This window comes from Anabrus simplex, chromosome 3 (genome assembly GCF_040414725.1).
Source record: "Anabrus simplex isolate iqAnaSimp1 chromosome 3, ASM4041472v1, whole genome shotgun sequence".
Taxonomy (NCBI): Eukaryota; Metazoa; Arthropoda; class Insecta; order Orthoptera; family Tettigoniidae; genus Anabrus; species Anabrus simplex.
In genome coordinates, this window is record NC_090267.1 from 513243464 (window position 1) to 513263976 (window position 20513).

General features: G+C 42.7%; 1 protein-coding gene across 1 annotated transcript in view; it reads left to right on the top strand.

The window, feature by feature from the left end:
• The window catches only part of LOC136867496 (uncharacterized protein YhiI), a 322104-nt gene extending 302719 nt beyond the window's left edge, over positions 1-19385 (top strand). Inside the window, exons 2-4 of the mRNA XM_068227104.1 lie at positions 9380-9446; positions 16371-16874; positions 19140-19385. Coding sequence (XP_068083205.1) covers positions 9410-9446; positions 16371-16874; positions 19140-19333 — 735 coding nt within the window. The 5' untranslated portion in view covers positions 9380-9409 and the 3' untranslated portion in view covers positions 19334-19385. The remainder of the gene's footprint in view (positions 1-9379; positions 9447-16370; positions 16875-19139) is intronic.
• The last annotated feature ends 1128 nt before the right edge of the window (positions 19386-20513 follow it).

Sequence of the window (20513 nt, forward strand, 5' to 3'; positions counted from 1 at the left end):
CCTTGTCTTTCTTTGGCCGATATCTTCATTTCTCGAAGTGTCCTTCCGTTTTTTCTTCTCTGATTAGTGTTGTATAGAGGATGGTTACGTAGTTGCACTTCCTCTCAAAACAATAATAATCACCACAACCACCACCACTTTTTTATTTTGGCTCTGGCTATTGAATCCGTTTCGCTTGCTTATTCTTTCGTGGGTTGGATGACTTGAATGGAAAGTGCAATATCACTGTAATGAAAATACTGAAATTTTAGACGTATAAAGAAAGATTGAAAGCCGCGGATAATCAAAATCAATTACAAATTTACTGACAACATGCCAAAAATATTTTAGAACGTAGCAAGAAAGGATTTAGTTTATAAAGTAGAATTTTCAAAATGTTCATGCTTTGGAAGTCCTCCAGCTATTTGTGGATAGTTCGTACTTTATTAAATAATAATCTATCGTTAGCTTAGCAGCTGGCCATCCCAACTTGCATTTCTTGTAACTTATTATTATTTTTTTTTAACAGCTCTGTTGCATTTTTCTCTCATGACAACATAAACATAAAAAAAAATATGCAGAGTGATAAATAACAAGAATTTCCTGTTTTCACAGATACGGTCAAGCGATAATAATGGAAATGAGGCGTGGGATTTATTGTTGCCCGGTCTAACTGATTAAAAGGTTGTCTGGTGCCCTCTTGTGGCAGTGTGGTGGGGAAACTTGGCGAACAGTGCAGCCACGGTGGAAGTATCTGAAATAAAGACGCTGAGATGATTACAAGGAAAGACCACATCAAGAACACCTGTTTACGGGGCAACGTTAAAGTGACTGAAATATCTAGGGAGGTGCGAGAGAGACGATTGTTCTGGTATGACAACAGGAAATTGCATCGCGTACCCGTCGACTCGACCCGTACTTAAAATAACTTTCACATACGGTGTGAACTGTCTCACCCTGTTAACAGTTGAGATACTGATGCTAGGTCGAACACGTGCGCGCGCCTTCCGTACAGCTGCTCAGGTCTCCGAGAGTAGAAACGCAGCTGGACGGTCTGGGTTTATGAGAGAGACTAGACCCAGAAGATGCGTGCTGGAAGATCTCAGGAAAAAACAGTTCAGAAAATGCCATTTATGTCAGAGGGAAATGGAAGCGAGAAACGCCGACCCAGCATAAGCGGCAAGATGTAAAGAAGAAGAGAATTGTAAGCTACATTTCTTAACAGCTCTACTTATAGAAAGTCTAGTTACCAGGCGAGTTGGCCGTAAGGTTAGAGGCCCGCATCCAGGAGATAGCGGGCTCGAGCCCCACTGTCGGAAGCCCTGAAGATGGTTTTCCGTGGTTTTCCATTTTCACACTAAGCAAGTGCTGCGACTGCACCTTAATTAAGACCGCGGCCGCTTCCACCTCACTCCTAAGCCTTTCCTATCCCATCGTCGCCAAAAGACCTAACTGTGTCGGTGCAACTTAAAACAGAATGTAAAAACAAAAAAGTCTAGTTCAAAAGTTGAAAGACGCTATGAACACTTCAGAACATTTTTATATTCTTTTAGCTTGTGCGAATAACCCGCAAACCGGCTAATTTGCAATACGAACTATCGGGAGTTAAATTATCGAAATGAAATTGAGTAACATCTGTCTGGGACACAAACTACTGCAGACGCACCGGACTGCTGCACTATTCCTCAAGTCCATTGCGTTCAAACGTGAAGAGAGTTGGTTGAACTGCAAGTCCATCCGTTTCTAACATGAATGTAATTATTACTAATAAGCTAGAAAGGAAGGGCACGCTCCGCTAGCTGGCTAGATACTGGGTTCATACTCCGTATCCTGCACCAGATATTATCTTAAGCAGTGCAGTATAAATATCAGTCCTCACCACCTGAAGAGCATCAGTCAGCTCTCACTTGCAGAGAGGGACAGTACCAGCCCAGGTAAGTACTTAGTTTAAGAACAGAAACATATTTTGTTAAGAACGTTCTACAAGCAAGGATGTATTCTGAAACATTTCTGAGTAAACTTACTCGTTGAACATTACTGAGTATCCTAAAGGGGAGTAAACATTTATCGCTGGAAACACTGAATTTTCAAATTAAGTTTTCTTTATCCTGTTGAAAGGACTGCTTGAGAACACAGTGCCACTCTCTAGGTCTAGGGGCAGTTAGGAACCCCTTACCTGGAGGTCCCGGGTTTCATTCCCAGCTAGGACGAGGATTTCTATCAAGATTTCAGGGCTTGTTAGAGCGCCACTCATCCTAGGTGAGAACAATTCAGGAGCTGTATGACAGTGACAAAGCGGATCACGTCTAGGACGCCAAGAATAACGGCCGAGAGATTCGTTGCGCCGGCCAGGCTTCATCTTGTAATCTGCAGGTTTTTGTGCTGAATAATGGTCGCTTGGTAGGCGAAGGTCCATCAACGCTGTAGCACCATGGCCTTTGGCTTTTTCTCTTACTTCAAAATGTATGTTTGTATGTCATTTGCCACGGCCTACTCTGTCATACAGTAATAAAAGTATGCGGACACCTATCTGAAATATTTCACTTAGACTTTTCACGTGTCACTTTTGATGTTGAAGTTCCACAGCCTGTTTCCAGTCATTTGACCGGGTCATGAATGGAATGAATAAAGCCCCCATCTAGCGGCGAGGATAGGAATTGCGCCGGCTGGCGAAGCCTGTCGCACTCCGCTGGGGCAATGATTAATGATTGGCAGATGAAATGAAATGATGTTGGAGAGTGTTGCTGGAATTAAAAATGGCAGGGAAAACCGGAGTACCCGGAGAGAAGCCTGTCCCACTTCCGCTTTGTCCAGCACAAATCTTACATAGAGTGACCAGGATTTGAACCACGGAACGCAGCGGTGAGAGGCCGGCGTCCTGCCGCCTGAGCCACGGAGGCTACACGTTCGTTATTACCGGGCATTAATATGGGGTGGGTTCACCCTTCGCTTTTATGATGGCTTTAAACTCTGCTGGTGACACTTTCAATGAAGTGTGTGAATGTCTATGGACAAATGGCAGCCCATTTTTCCTCAAGAGCAGAAAGCAGAGAAGGTGGTAATGTTGGACGCTGGTGTCTGCAGCGAAGTTGACGTTCTAACTCATCCTAAAGGTGTTCCATTGGATTCAGGTCGGGCCAGTCCACTTCAGGAATGTTCTTGGTAACAAACTATGGACTCACAGATGGCGGGGTGGATTGTCATGTCGATACAATCATCGTCTCCTCTATTGTACGCAGTACACAAAGGTTAAAAACGTGTTCATATCCGTTCGCATTCCGAGTTTTCTTAAGCGCAAAAAGGAGACTACATCCTAACCACGAAAAACACCCCCATACCGGGTGGTGGTAGTGGTGATTATTGTTTTAAGAGGAAGTACAACTGGGCACCTATCCTTTATACAACACCAATCAGAGAGAAAAACGTGGAAGGGATCAGACACTTCGGAATATGAGGATATCGGTGAAAGAAGGCAACGGCCACGAAGGGCATGGAAATGAAAGACTCCCTAGCCCTCAAGTGATACAATACCGTCGGGGTCGGAAAAGAACAAGAGTTGACCGACGAAGGTCGGATATGATAGATGAAAGTGAGGAGCCTGCCACAAGTAAGTGGAAGCAGTGCCAGGACTCATCTAAGGGGCCCGTAGTCACCAACCCACGCTCCCAAGTTTAGAGCCCCTGGGGCCTCCGTTTAGTCGCTTCTTACGACAGGCAGGAGATATTACACCACTTCGTCCGTACATCGCTGTGCTGAACAGTCCCTGTCCGTTATTAAATGAGGTCTACCTGGTGCTGAATTAACTGCGGTTGTTCCTTCGCGTTCAGACTTCGCCATCACCTCACTAACAGTCGACTTGGGCAGCTTTAGAGGGGTTGAAATGTCCCTGCTAAATTTGTTACCTCAGGTGGAAGTCACTCAGGTCTCTTGACCGACCGATTCTGCTGTTACTGCTTCTCGACTGACAACACAGTACTCCCCGCCTTCTTTCATGCTGACGGGTCCGCCTCTCATGATATCCAGGGTTCAGTTCCACATTACTTTTGATCAGCTAGTGTACGTTTTGATCGTTTTTCTGAACTTTCATTATTTACTTATAGTTTTCGTAACAATTCAGGACCTATTGAAGATAAGAGCTTGAATGTAGTTTAAATTTATTTGAAGTCGTTGATGATAAGACTAGGTAAATAATGTTTACAAATGGACAAGTGACTAATCTCATGTTTTAATCCGTATTGAAATCTGTTGATATACAATAATAAAGTTTTATTATGAATCCACCTGTTCAATACATTATTTCTTTTTTTTAAATGATTTCTTCCTATATAGAGCTATAATTTCACTTTTCAGCCAGATCTCATTTATTTTGTTTTGAGTATCTGCTACCTTTGAATTAGATACGTTTTTTCTTTGTATAGATTTTAAAAACCTAGGTACTAATTTACATTTCAAACATTCTTTCAAGAACCAAATATCTTTGGATATCTTACTGATTTTGATTTTGAGATTCAGATATCTATTCTTTTTGTTTGTATTAGCCTGGTTGGCTATTTCATTGCAAGTGACTAATCTCATGTTTTAATCCGTATTGAAATCTGTTGATATACAATAATAAAGTTTTATTATGAATCCACCACATACATTAAAAAATAAAACAATACATTGAACAGGTGGATTCATAATAAAACTTTTTTATTGTATATCAACAGATTTCAATACGGATTAAAACATGAGATTAGTCACTTGCAATGAAATAGCCAACCAGGCTAATACAAACAAAAAGAATAGATATCTGAATCTCAAAATCAAAATCAGTAAGATATCCAAAAATATTTGGTTCTTGAAAGAATGTTTGAAATGTAAATTAGTACCTAGGTTTTTAAAATCTATACAAAGAAAAAACGTATCTAATTCAAAGGTAGCAGATACTCAAAACAAAATAAATGAGATCTGGCTGAAGAGTGAAATTATAGCTCTATATAGGAAGAAATCATTAAAAAAAAAAAGAAATAATGTATTGAACAGGTGGATTCATAATAAAACTTTATTATTGTATATACAAATGGACAGGTCTTATAGCGACGATGGGATATGAAAGGAGATAGGGGTGGGAAGGAAGCAGCCGTGGTCTTAATTAAGGTACAGCCTGGTGTTAAAATGGGACACCACGGAAAACAATCCATGGCTTCCGACTGTGGGGTTCGAACCCACTATCTGCCGAATGCAAGATCACAGGTGCGCGCCCCTAACCCCACGGCCAACTCTGTCAAAAGGTAAACAATTGATAGGGAGTCTTCCACATGTCCTGATTGTTTCATCTGAAGTGGTCTCTTTCATTTGATAGGAGTAATTTAATCCCAAAAGATAATTAGAAGCGAAATAATGGAAAATGTCATTTAAAAGGCGACGAATTTCAAAGAAAATATTTTTAATGAAGTGTGTTTAAATCATTATAGGAAAAATCATGTAATTATTCAACGAAATTATTAAAACACTAAAGTATCTTAACCACTGATTCCCATGCAGTATGTATGTCTGAACGTTTGAAGAATTAAGATGTGTGCTGTAGAAACCTGAAGTCATTATAACGTAAAATCTTGAATTTGAATTTCTGTATTCACCTCGAAGATAATGTTTTAACACGAGAACTCTTCCAAGTGTCACTAGTTTTAAATGTCCAGCGCGTTCTGAAACGTGAAGACGCTGCTAGCTACTCCTCACGTTGTCCGGTTCTTCATACGTGTCTCAATGCCTCACGCACGTGAAACCTTCACAGTTAAATGTCACTATCGACGAATAATATTACTCCCACTTTTCCTTTTCTGATACGACTAAACACTTCCTCATTTCTTTCTTTCTTTCTTTCTTTCTTTCTTTCTTTCGTCGTCCTTTTATACTCCAGACTTGGATTTTATCTCGGGAATCGATCGGGGATGGCAGTTAATCGCACTAACCACTACACCACAGAGGCGGGCCACTTTTTGTCATTTGTCAAATAATTCAAATGAACTGACATGTTCTAAATCCAGTTGTCCTTGGTAAGCCAGTGTTTATTTTCAATTTCACCCTTAGGCCTATATGGAATTGTGAACTAGTGTTTTAAGCAATTAAAATTATTAAACCTTCATTTAAATTGAACTATGCATGTTATTTCATACTAGTTCCTCTGTTCTATTAGCGGAATTTTACGAACATTGACCTATCATTAAACTGCGGCCTGCAATCATGTCCAAGGTTTCCAATGTGGCCATCTAGCGCTTACAAATTGGAAATCCCCGGCTTATAGTAAAGCGTGTGCCGAAATAACGTCCGGCTCCGTGGTTAAACTGTTAGCGTGCTGGCCTTTGGTCCGGAGGGTCACGGGTTCGATTTCCGGGCGGGTGGGGGATTTTAATCTTAATTAGTTAATTCCAATGGCTCGGGGGCTGGATGTTTGTGGCGTATTCAGCATTAGAAATCATCCTAGGCAGGGCCCTCATCTTCACAGATATGCAGGTTGCCTAATAGACACGTACCAGGCCTCTCCGGACGCCATGCGCCATTAATACAACGAGTGAGGGCGCGAGAGTTCCTCATTGAGCTTGAAATTATGAATATCCTGATTTCTCATTTACTTGGGTAAGGGAACCTTAATTATTGATGCTTAAATAGAGGTTATACTGTAGTTCATTATGGTTATGCCTGGTGATTTTAATATGTAACTAGTCAAGTTGGCAGCAGTGAGGAGGGCGGCGATATTTCCTTACATGCCGACTACTATAATAGTAGTAGTATACAGTAGTTGGGCCCACAAGAGTTGAAGTCTGACGTCCCCCTGTGGGTGGGGGTGGTAGAATAACACCCACGGTATCCTCTGCCTGTCGTAAGAGGCGACTAAAAGAGGCCCCAGGGGCTCTGAACTGTGGAGCGTGGGTTGGCAACCACGGGGCCCTCAGCTGAGTCCTGGCATTGCTTCCACTTACTTGTGTCAGGCTCCTCACTTTCATCTATCCTTTCTGACCTCCCTTGGTCAACTCTTGTTCTTTTCCGACCCCGACGCTATTAGGTTTGCGAGGGCTAGGGAGTCCTTCATTTTCACGCCCTTCGTGGCCCTTGTCTTGCTTTGGCCGATATCTTCGTTTTTCGAAGTGTCGGATCCCTTCCATTTTTCCGTCTGATTAGTGTTATATAGAGGATGGTTGCCTAGTTGTACTTCCTCTTAAAACAATAATCACCACCACCTGAAGTCTGACGTTTAACGCCACCGGCGAGGAAAAGTTGACTAACGCTGCTCGAAAACAGTCTGTTGCTATGGCAACGATAACAGAGATGCCACATTTAAGAACGCTATCGCCACGTGGGTTGGCTTGCTTTCAGTCTCTTTTGTGATATTATTCGGAATAGTACTGTGTTAGCTGTTGCTGGTTTATGTAATTATTGATATGTTTGTTTCCTAAATATTATTTTCGCTGTTATTTTATTTTTTGTAAGGTAATCAGTGGCTAGTTGTACAGTTCTATTCTGTATTTGATATGTACATTTGTTGAGGTTATTGTCAGTTTAGTAAATATGAAATATCATATTTATCGGCAATGACGTGTTCTGTCTTAAATGCCGGAATTATTAGCACGAGCTTAGGAACGGGTCAAAGTTTATTGAATTGCATTAGGCCAACACTCAGCACTAAAAATGGTTGATATGCCGCAGATGAAGGTAATTGTGACAACTCAGCGTATTTCGTAGTTACTGCTGTCGCCGCTCAAATGTCAGACTTCAACTCTCGTGGGCCCAACTCTAGTTGATGTTGTTGTGTCTTCTGACATATTCCAAAATGTCGTACCCCACATGGCTCCCAGATAAGAATAGTGGTGATGATTTTTGTTTAAAGGGGGAGTACAATTGGGTAACCTTCTTCCTTTAACTCTGATCAGAGAAAAAATGTGAGAAATCTGAAGGATGAAGGCAACGGGCAAAGAAAAGGAAGGGCAAAGAAAGAATCCATAGGCGTTGCAAAGCTAATGCCGTCGGGGTCGGAAGAGAACAAGAGATGACTAGGGGATGTCGGATAGAATAGATGGAAGTAAGTACACACAAGACTCAGCTAGAGAACCCATGATTACCATCTCACGCTCCGAAGTTCAGAGCCCAGAGTTTCCACACAGACGATACGATTGCTGTCAATACTGAAGGTATGATTTCTAACTGTCGGGTTCGATCCAGTGTCGCTAACCACACAGTTTTGAGGCCGATACGACGTCTGACGGTTACTGTTAATCTGGCACGTTGGCACTGCACGGTCATGGTTTATTTCGTGATTTGCGAGAATTACGTATTGCGTTGCCGTATTCTTAAAATCACGAACGTAACTTTTGTGGGTATAATTACTGTAAAGCATATTTTCTTTTTCTGTGGTATTGTAAATCTGTTTTGTTAATACCAGGTAAGTAGAATTGTGGCATATTAGAATAATGCATTTAATAACGCAGTTGATGTGAAATGAAGACACAGCATTTTATTAATGGCGGTCTTATTTCGTCCAATACTTACCTCTAGTATGTCTAAGAAGCACGAACTCCGAAAAGGAAAGCAACATTACCCCCTCTTTAAATATCAGTCTCGTCACGGACTTTGGTACGGTCTGCAGACTTAGCCTTCGTGTATTCTTACTGACTTACGGCATATACACGTGGAATATATTTGTTTGCGTGTATTATTACAGCGTGGTTACACTTCATCCCGACAAATAACAGCAAACTTCAAGAAGGGAGCTGAATTAATTACGGTTGTAGTAATGCGTATTTCAAAATAAAGACAAATATACGACATTCAACTGAGAGAGTGTGTATTTCCTCATTCAGCTTGAAAACCTACTTAATTATGAATTCTTGACTGATCATTTATTATCACTTACTTGGGTAAGGGAACTGATACATTGATATTGGTTTGTTTTCGTCTCGTGATTTCAATATGTAACTAATCAAGTTGGCAGCAGTGATGAGCCATTAAAAAAGGAGAAAACTGCGGCGATATAAATACCTTTTAGTGTATAGATATCCATAAGCGACAAGGACTGGATATAGGAATGGAATATTATTCCGACTAACAAAGGAAACGTGAAATCATCGTATTGCGTTCATAATTCTCGGTTCACAAGAAAATTTCACGGTAGTGTTTAATTCCACTGGTGCCCCACGATTTCTTGCAATCAGCCACTAAATTTAAAACGCGTGTACGTACACACTGGTTGGTTAACAAGGTTGTTGTACTGACAGTAAGTATCCCAGGTCATACTCCAGTTGTAGGTAGATCAGACGTGAGAGTTCCACAAACATCAAACATATTTCCACTGTCATTATAATATCTCTTAATGAAACCACTGTATGTGCTAATACCATATTGCTGTTGTTGTTCTGTTTTGCAGATAGTCTTCAGAAGATCCTCGCAGTCAAGCATGAACACCAAGCTTTTTCTCCTCCTGGCTTGCATTAGTAAGTTCTATTTTACAAATCTTCTATCAGTTTATTAGAGCAGTGCGTACATCATATATTTATTTGTTAATAGGAAACGAATCTAGGCTATTAATATGTTAATATTATATTCAAAATCTAAAACACATTAAAATTTTCATTTTTTATATTTTAATAGATTCTTTCTTAGAGTTTATGCATGGTGAAGCCGAAATCCAGCGACGAATTTTCGGAGGTTGTTCAGGGATACCTTCTGAGTATATTGGTATAAGGGACACGTGGCTCGTTACAGAGTAATTTTGTAATTACGAATTATTCGGTTTGTTACTCCAATCATTGTCGTTTCTATGAAAATACCTTCATACCAGTGAAAAATCCTGAAATAAGCAATAACCAAACTGTAAGACACGAAATACAGAGCAATGCACACCCGGTAATATGCTATTCTTTTCCTATTTTGCTTTACGTCGCACTGACACAGATAGGTCTTATGGCGACGATGGGAAAAGAAAGGCCTAGGAATGGGAAAGAAGCGGCCGTGGCCTTAATTAACGTACAGCCCCAGCATTCCCCTGGTGTGAAAATGGGGAACCACGGAAAACCATCTTCAGGGCTGCCGACAGTGGGGTTCAAACCCAATATATCCCGGCTGCGACCTCACAGTCCGGTAATATGCAGTAACCAACACGTGCAACACGAAACACAGAGTAATGCACAGCCTGTAATGTGCAGTAACAACACGTGCAACACGAAACACAGAGTAATGCACAGCCTGTAATGTGCAGTAACCAACACGTGCAACACGAAACACAGAGTAATGCACAGCCTGTAATGTGCAGTAACAACACGTGCAACACGAAACACAGAGTAATGCACAGCCTGTAATGTGCAGTAAGCAACATGTGCAACACGAAACACAGAGTAATGCACAGCCTGTAATGTGCAGTAACCAACACGTGCAACACGAAACACAGAGTAATGCACAGCCTGTAATGTGCAGTAACAACACGTGCAACACGAAACACAGAGTAATGCACAGCCTGTAATGTGCAGTAAGCAACATGTGCAACACGAAACACAGAGTAATGCACAGCCTCTAATGTGCAGTAACCAACACGTGCAACACGAAACACAGAGTAATGCACAGCCTGTAATGTGCAGTAACCAACACGAAACACAGAGTAATGCACAGCCTGTAATGTGCAGTAACCAACACGTGCAACACGAAACACAGAGTAATGCACAGCCTGTAATGTGCAGTAACAACACGTGCAACACGAAACACAGAGTAATGCACAGCCTGTAATGTGCAGTAAGCAACATGTGCAACACGAAACACAGAGTAATGCACAGCCTCTAATGTGCAGTAACCAACACGTGCAACACGAAACACAGAGTAATGCACAGCCTCTAATGTGCAGTAACCAACACGTGCAACACGAAACACAGAGTAATGCACAGCCTGTAATGTGCAGTAACAACACGTGCAACACGAAACACAGAGTAATGCACAGCCTGTAATGTGCAGTAACCAACAGGAAACACAGAGTAATGCACAGCCTGTAATGTGCAGTAACAACACGTGCAACACGAAACACAGAATAATGCACAGCCTGTAACGTGCAGTAACCAACAGGAAACACAGAGTAATGCACAGCCTGTAATGTGCAGTAACCAACATGTGCAACACGAAACACAGAATAATGCACAGCCTGTAATGTGCAGTAACCAACAGGAAACACAGAGTAATGCACAGCCTGTAATGTGCAGTAACCAACATGTGCAACACGACACACAGAATAATGCACAGCCTGTAATGTGCAGTAACCAACACGTACAACACGAAACACAGAATAATGCACAGCCTGTAATGTGCAGTAACCAACAGGAAACACAGAATAATGCACAGCCTGTAATGTGCAGTAACCAACAGGAAACACAGAATAATGCACAGCCTGTAATGTGCAGTAACCAACACGTACAACACGAAACACAGAGTAATGCACAGCCTGTAATGTGCAGTAACCAACACGTGCAACACGAAACACAGAGTAATGCACAGCCTGTAATGTGCAGTAACAACACGTACAACACGAAACACAGAGTAATGCACAGCCTGTAATGTGCAGTAAGCAACACGTGCAACACGAAACACAGAGTAATGCACAGCCTGTAATGTGCAGTAAGCAACATGTGCAACACGAAACACAGAGTAATGCACAGCCTGTAATGTGCAGTAACCAACAGGAAACACAGAATAATGCACAGCCTGTAATGTGCAGTAACCAACACGTGCAACACGAAACACAGAGTAATGCACAGCCTGTAATGTGCAGTAACAACACGTACAACACGAAACACAGAGTAATGCACAGCCTGTAATGTGCAGTAAGCAACACGTGCAACACGAAACACAGAGTAATGCACAGCCTGTAATGTGCAGTAAGCAACATGTGCAACACGAAACACAGAGTAATGCACAGCCTGTAATGTGCAGTAAGCAACACGAAACACAGAGTAATGCACAGCCTGTAATGTGCGGTAACCAACACGTGCAACACGAAACACAGAGTAATGCACAGCCTGTAATGTGCAGTAAGCAACATGTGCAACACGAAACACAGAGTAATGCACAGCCTGTAATGTGCAGTAACCAACACGAAACACAGAGTAATGCACAGCCTGTAATGTGCAGTAACCAACACGTGCAACACGAAACACAGAGTAATGCACAGCCTGTAATGTGCAGTAACAACACGTACAACACGAAACACAGAGTAATGCACAGCCTGTAATGTGCAGTAAGCAACACGTGCAACACGAAACACAGAGTAATGCACAGCCTGTAATGTGCAGTAAGCAACATGTGCAACACGAAACACAGAGTAATGCACAGCCTGTAATGTGCAGTAACCAACAGGAAACACAGAATAATGCACAGCCTGTAATGTGCAGTAACCAACACGTGCAACACGAAACACAGAGTAATGCACAGCCTGTAATGTGCAGTAACAACACGTACAACACGAAACACAGAGTAATGCACAGCCTGTAATGTGCAGTAAGCAACACGTGCAACACGAAACACAGAGTAATGCACAGCCTGTAATGTGCAGTAAGCAACATGTGCAACACGAAACACAGAGTAATGCACAGCCTGTAATGTGCAGTAAGCAACACGAAACACAGAGTAATGCACAGCCTGTAATGTGCAGTAACCAACACGAAACACAGAGTAATGCACAGCCTGTAATGTGCAGTAACAACACGTACAACACGAAACACAGAGTAATGCACAGCCTGTAATGTGCAGTAACCAACACGTGCAACACGAAACACAGAGTAATGCACAGCCTGTAATGTGCAGTAACAACACGTACAACACGAAACACAGAGTAATGCACAGCCTGTAATGTGCAGTAAGCAACATGTGCAACACGAAACACAGAGTAATGCACAGCCTGTAATGTGCAGTAAGCAACACGTGCAACACGAAACACAGAGTAATGCACAGCCTGTAATGTGCAGTAACCAACACGAAACACAGAGTAATGCACAGCCTGTAATGTGCAGTAACCAACAGGAAACACAGAGTAATGCACAGCCTGTAATGTGCAGTAAGCAACATGTGCAACACGAAACACAGAGTAATGCACAGCCTGTAATGTGCAGTAAGCAACACGTGCAACACGAAACACAGAGTAATGCACAGCCTGTAATGTGCAGTAAGCAACATGTGCAACACGAAACACAGAGTAATGCACAGCCTGTAATGTGCAGTAACCAACAGGAAACACAGAGTAATGCACAGCCTGTAATGTGCAGTAACCAACACGTACAACACGAAACACAGAGTAATGCACAGCCTGTAATGTGCAGTAAGCAACATGTGCAACACGAAACACAGAATAATGCACAGCCTGTAATGTGCAGTAACCAACACGTACAACACGAAACACAGAGTAATGCACAGCCTGTAATGTGCAGTAACCAACACGAAACACAGAGTAATGCACAGCCTGTAATGTGCAGTAAGCAACATGTGCAACACGAAACACAGAGTAATGCACAGCCTGTAATGTGCAGTAACCAACACGTGCAACACGAAACACAGAGTAATGCACAGCCTGTAATGTGCAGTAACCAACACGTACAACACGAAACACAGAGTAATGCACAGCCTGTAATGTGCAGTAAGCAACATGTGCAACACGAAACACAGAGTAATGCACAGCCTGTAATGTGCAGTAACCAACACGTGCAACACGAAACACAGAGTAATGCACAGCCTGTAATGTGCAGTAACCAACACGTACAACACGAAACACAGAGTAATGCACAGCCTGTAATGTGCAGTAACCAACACGTGCAACACGAAACACAGAGTAATGCACAGCCTGTAATGTGCAGTAAGCAACACGTGCAACACGAAACACAGAATAATGCACAGCCTGTAATGTGCAGTAAGCAACACGTGCAACACGAAACACAGAGTAATGCACAGCCTGTAATGTGCAGTAAGCAACATGTGCAACACGAAACACAGAGTAATGCACAGCCTGTAATGTGCAGTAAGCAACACGTGCAACACGAAACACAGAGTAATGCACAGCCTGTAATGTGCAGTAACCAACACGAAACACAGAGTAATGCACAGCCTGTAATGTGCAGTAAGCAACACGAAACACAGAGTAATGCACAGCCTGTAATGTGCAGTAACCAACACGTGCAACACGAAACACAGAGTAATGCACAGCCTGTAATGTGCAGTAACCAACAGGAAACACAGAGTAATGCACAGCCTGTTATGTGCAGTAACCAACACGTGCAACACGAAACACAGAGTAATGCACAGCCTGTAATGTGCAGTAAGCAACACGTGCGACACGAAACACAGAGTAATGCACAGCCTGTAATGTGCAGTAAGCAACACGTGCAACACGAAACACAGAGTAATGCACAGCCTGTAATGTGCAGTAAGCAACACGTGCAACACGAAACACAGAGTAATGCACAGCCTGTAATGTGCAGTAACCAACACGAAACACAGAGTAATGCGCAGCCTGTAATGTGCAGTAACCAACACGTGCAACACGAAACACAGAATAATGCACAGCCTGTAATGTGCAGTAAGCAACACGTACAACACGAAACACAGAGTAATGCACAGCCTGTAATGTGCAGTAAGCAACACGAAACACAGAGTAATGCACAGCCTGTAATGTGCAGTAAGCAACACGTGCAACACGAAACACATTCACTTTGTCGCAGGGTGTTCAATCTGTTCTGTCAGTGCAATGCAATACGTAACAAATCAAGAACTGTTCCCTCATAGGTACTGTTCAAAATATCGACCAACATGATCACGGTATCGTTGGCTTCCGGCACGTTAAAGAACTCCTGCGGAACAAACATCCGACACCCCGGCGTTTGTCAAGAAGTAGCATTTATTATTTTCTGTGCAATACAGGTACAAAGCTTACTGGGAAAACAAACCAAACGAAGTGCAATTACTCTGTACGAGCCATCGGAGATCACGGGTTCCTGATGCCATATACTCAGAAGGTATCCCTGATGTAGTGGTTAGCGTGATTAGCTGCCAATCCCGGACGCCCGGGTTCGATTCCCTGCTCTGCCACGAAATTTGAAAACTGGTACGAGGGCTGGAACACGGTTCACTCAGCCTCGGGAAGTCAACTGAGTAGAAGGGTTTCGATTCCCACCTCAGCGATCCTCGAAGTGGTTTTCCGTTGTTGTCCACTCCTCCTCCAGGCAAATGCCGGAAAGGTACCTAAATTAAGGCCACGGCCGCTGCCCTGCACAAGGTGCCTGTTCAGCGTAGCAGGTGAGGCCGCCTGGGAGAGGTATTGGTTCTCCTTCTTCTCAGCTTCATCGCCGAGCCAAAGTCTCACGTACCAGGACTCTGCCCTTACTTGAGGCGATAGAGGTGAGATCCCTCGCTGAGTCCGAGGGAAAAACAAACCCTGGAGGGTAAAAGGATCAAGAAAGAAGAAATAAAGGTATTCTTGAACAATCTCCAAAAATCTGTCCGTCGAATTCAGCTTCACCCTGTATATATTGTCTCTATTTAAATTGATTCTGGGATTAATAAAGAGTTTAATTCAATTGCATTCAGTCAGTAATCGTATTAAAAATGCGCTTTATGGAACATGGTCACTTGGGAAACTATTCAGTAATTGTTGTTTCCTACAATGACCGTAACCATGACAGCTGTCAATCTGAACAAATAGTGTCAGTTATGTAAAGCGTACCTTATCCTGGAAAAGCGAACGCAGCTAAGTACCATTTTGTTCAAAACTATACTTCTACTAAAAGAAGCTATGAACTAGGACTTTCATAGCAGGAAAATGCCTTCGCTCTGCATTAACATGGAAATGGAAACGTTTTCCTGTAATGTCAGGAAAATCGTATGGTACTTCAGCTCCTTTTGCTTTCCCAGGGTCCGTTTTCCTCTGAAATTTCTGGAGTATTAGTCTGAAATGGAAATACGTGGTAAGTGGAATGAAGCTGAAATTTACTGCAGAATTACATTCAACGTCCGCCTCCGTGGTGTAGTGGTCCGTGTGATTAGCTGCCATACCCGGAGGCCCGGGTTCGATTCCCGACTCTGTCACTAAATTTGACACATGGAACGAGGATTGGAACGGGATCCACTCAGCCCCGCGAGGTCAAATGAGTAGAGGAGGGGGTGGGGGTGGGGGTGGGAGGGTTCGATTCCCGCATCAACCATCCTCGAAGTGATTTTCCGTGGTTTCTTCTCAAGGCAAATGCTGTGATCGTACCTAACTGAAGACCACAGCAGCTTCCTTCCCTCGAAACAGCCAGCTTTGTGTTTTGATGTTAATCATGTGGTATGATTTCCAAACTCAAATTAAACATATAGGAAAAGCCGTTCCCTTTGGCTAGTGTTGTTGTTGGTTGCAGGCCTCACCTCATCTGGAACTGCGAAGGAGAGGATTTCAGACCTGCACCCTGAAGAGACAGTTGGTTTTCATGGAGACAACAAGGGACACCTGCCCGGTCAGAGCGTTGGTAGCGGGCTGGTGTCCATCGCTCAAGGAGCCGTCGACCAGGCACAGCGTGCCATTGCTAGTCAAGCTACAGCCGGAGCTCAGGCAGCGTTCCAGGCCCAGGCTGGGCTCGCTCAGACAGCTGTAGCTGCTGCGACCACAGCTCAGGCTGCCCTGGCTGGGAAGCAAGCGATAGTTAGCGTGTTGGAGCAGCAACTGCGTGAAGCCCAGTCTCAAGTGAAGTCTGAATCCCTACAACTCATCCAGGCTCACCGCTCAGCCACTGCGGCTCAGGAGGCAGCTCAACAGGCCCAACAGATACAGGATGCTCTTAGTTCAGCGCTCAGCTCTGCCGAGCTCGGCGCTCAACAGGCACAGCAGGCTGCCAGGGAGGCCGCCACAGAGTTCGCCTACCAAGGTAAGACCATAAGCATTTCGTAACGTTCCCACAGTTGATTGTTGATCGTCTTTGATAACGCAGCAAGACTTCCATTAATTGAAATAAGGTTTAGACGAAATAACCCGGTGCAGTTTAAAAACTGCATTATTTGTTCTGTTTTTGAAAAAAAAATGTTTCTTGTGCAGAGACAAGGAAAGGGCAAAGAGCTATCTAGGCAGTATTAATAACTAGGGCTCGGAAGTCGAAGAAAAGTCCTTTTCTTCTCGAGTGTCCCAAGACAAGGCCAATTCTGGGTCAATGTAGACCAGAAAATGGTGGGTTTTATTTGTACCTTTTAGCCTTCTTTAGGTCTTAACATTCTTTTTGCAAATTATCTTTCTTTCGACTATATTTGTACTGCTCATTCTCAATTTGAATCATCATTAATTCATTCATTGCCTCTTAAACATCTCTTCTCTAGTAAATACATATATTTGAACCACATCTGAAAGAGAAAAGATGAAATGAAAAACATGAAGCTAGTGCTTGAAAAAACAGGGGTATCAAATGAAGGATAACATTTTGAGGAAGATCTCAATTGCTTGAAGAACGAACCCTTGGCATCCGTTGTTGTGGAGAGAAGTTTCTCGATGTTTCGCAACCTCCTGTCAGAAAAGCGACGATCCTTTACACCTAAGAACCTGATATACTGCAAAGCCATCCTAGGTGAAAAAATATTTCGTTATAAATTCTGCAATACTTTTTTAACTAACAGAGAATTTCTTTCAGCTTCGGGAGGTCAACTGAGTAGAGGGGGATTCGATCCCACCTCACCGATCCTGGGAGGGGTTTTCCGTGGTTTCCCACTTCTCCTCAAGACAAATGCCGGAATGATACCTAACTTAAGGCCACGGCCGCTTCCTTCCCTGTTCCTTGTCCATCCCTCCTCCTCCACAGTTGTATCTCCCAGACCGCAATTCTCACGCTCCAGCACACAGCCCTTGAGGCCGTAGAGGCGCGATCTCTCGCTGAGTCCGAGGAAAGAACCAACCCTGGAGGGTAAACTGACTAACAAAGAAAGAAAGAAAGAAAGAAAGAAAGAAAGAAAGAAAGAAAGAAAGGCCATTAGATAACCTGAGGTGAGTCCATCAACGTCTGTTTTCACGATACATTTGTTTACTAATTTTACTCATTTTTCCAACCAAAATAAATCCCGCAATACACCCGATCTACACAGAGTCCATTTTGAAAGTGAAGAATAGCCGAGCGTTTTGATGGTCACGCGCAGTTTGTACATTTTAGGGGCGGTCTAGAATGGGCTCTAGACTGAAACAGGTCAATACCAGAAGACGGGAAAGGTATTTCTCTTTCTTTGTCACAGGGAATGAAGTGAATCTCTCAGTCTGTCCTGCTAATAAAAACTCCTTATACAGTTGTTGTTTAACACTTGTGTAGTTATACACTGAATAAACCTCGTATAAGCATTTCATATTTTTCTTACTAATAAACATGGTATACGCGTTGTATTACTACACTGCACGTATAGAATCGTTCCAAGCCGAAGGAATCTGTTCCTGCAGTTCACTGGCGTGTTTCTTCAAAGCCTTTACGATCGCTTTTGCTGGTTATCCAGGAGCAAAATCTTTCAAGAAGCCGCGTGGTAGCACCAACAGAATAGAACAGAATGCTCAAATAAATAAAAACAAAAGAGTAATACACACATTTCAGCGGTATATTATTCTCACATGTCACTGATAATAATTCCGCGCTCATGTCCGAAGTACTGTAACAACATGAAGTTCGCACGATATAGAGCATCTCTTGGATCTTTCAATACGTCATTTCTGTCTGTAGTGACAACAATTCGAGCATACTCTTTCGTAAATATATGTTTCATTTTAAAACTTTCGTCATCCAGGAGAAATGGGTCACTCCGTCTCTTAAAGTGTTTTAATTTACGATCATGTCCAGACTCCATAACCTCTAATGTTCTATGCTTTCTCTGTTACAAATATCGTGGAGAACATCAACGTTAATGTCCATTCTTTCAATGGATACTATTATACCTGTGCAGATAGCAAATACCACTAAAATGAACTGACCGCTCGTTCCTTCTTTGTCGTCACTCGCTGCTCTACAGCGCTTAAACGAGGTCCCTGGACTGTATAAGCAATTCAGTGAATAACTATGACAGATGTATACACAAGAGGATTATACACGGGTTGTTAGTAACAAGTTGTGTAGACCTTGTATACACCGTTCATTAGTAAGACTAAATATTTCTTGTCTTATTTTCATTTGAAGGTAACATGCTGGGGACCGCCAAACAACGTCTAGCTCTGGTCGAAGAGCAGCTGGGTGATGCGCGCGCAGATTTGGAGGCGACGGAAGTTGCTGCCTTCAAGGCTCAAGCTGCGGCGCAAGCTGCCCAGGACAACGCCAGCAAGCAGACCGTGGGAGTCCAAGGAGACCACTTGGATTCAGGACACCACTATTAAGTTCACTTGTTTCTTCACTGCCTACTTTTAAACTATGTCATGTAAACTACAGATATTCGGTCTAAAACCTTCTGTGAATAAATGAAATCTTTGTTCATGTGTTGTTTGTCTCTTCCACCCTAAAGTACAATTGAGGAGTTGGATGCAATAACAGCGTAAGCAGGTTTAGGTTATTTTGAGAGAGAGAACATGAAGTTTATAAATGCTCAGAGTTAATAATATTTGGAATCAAACAGAATTTTATTGTAAGACACTTAAAGGGGTCAGGGATTAATTTCTCAAAGAATTTGGTTCATCACTTAGCTAATAAGAGAGGAGGATTTATTTAAAATGTTGTTTCGTACGCTGCTATTGCATATTGTACGACTCGCTAGCTGAATGGTCAGCGTACCGGCTTTCGGTTCAGAGGGTCCCGGGTTCGATCCCCGGCCGGGTCGGGGATTTTAATCGATTCTGATTAATTCTTCTGGCTCGGGGACTGGGTGTTTGTGTCCGTCCCAACAATCTCCTCCTCGTATTCACACAACGCGCTACACTACCAATCACCACAGAAATACGCAATAGTGATGACCTCCCTCCACACAGGGTTGGCGTCAGGAAGGGCATCCAGCCGTAAAACAGGGCCAAATCCACATGTGAAACGCAGTTCGCACTCGCGACCCCACAGGTGTGGAAAAAGCGGTAGGAAAAGAAGAAGAAGGTGATGTTATTGCATGTTAGATTTTGTCATATACCAGTTTTGCTCAGGGAGCTACAAAATCATGATCGCTCACTGAAGGAGGGCAGAAGTGGCAATTTATCCTACCCGGGATCTCAAAAATGTCTACCAGATTCGTAAAGAAACTAAAAATGTGTCAACTTCAAAAATGTTAAAAAAAATTTAAGTTGGAACATTATAAAATTAGAAATATTCTTTTCTGAACAAAAACTTTTACTCTCCTTTTGATCTAAGTGATTTCCTAAAAACCAAACAAGAGAAAAACGAAAACGAGATCACGAAGTATATAATTTACACTTTGAAATTGCGTTACTTCCTTGTTGTTCGAAATACTCTGCTAATACCACATCATTGACCAAAATAGTACATTTTGACTTGATGGATGGGGAAGTCACGATGAGCAGTTACTGCGCTATGATCATGCCAGGTCATCATTACTCGTCATGCATAATGTACTTCCCT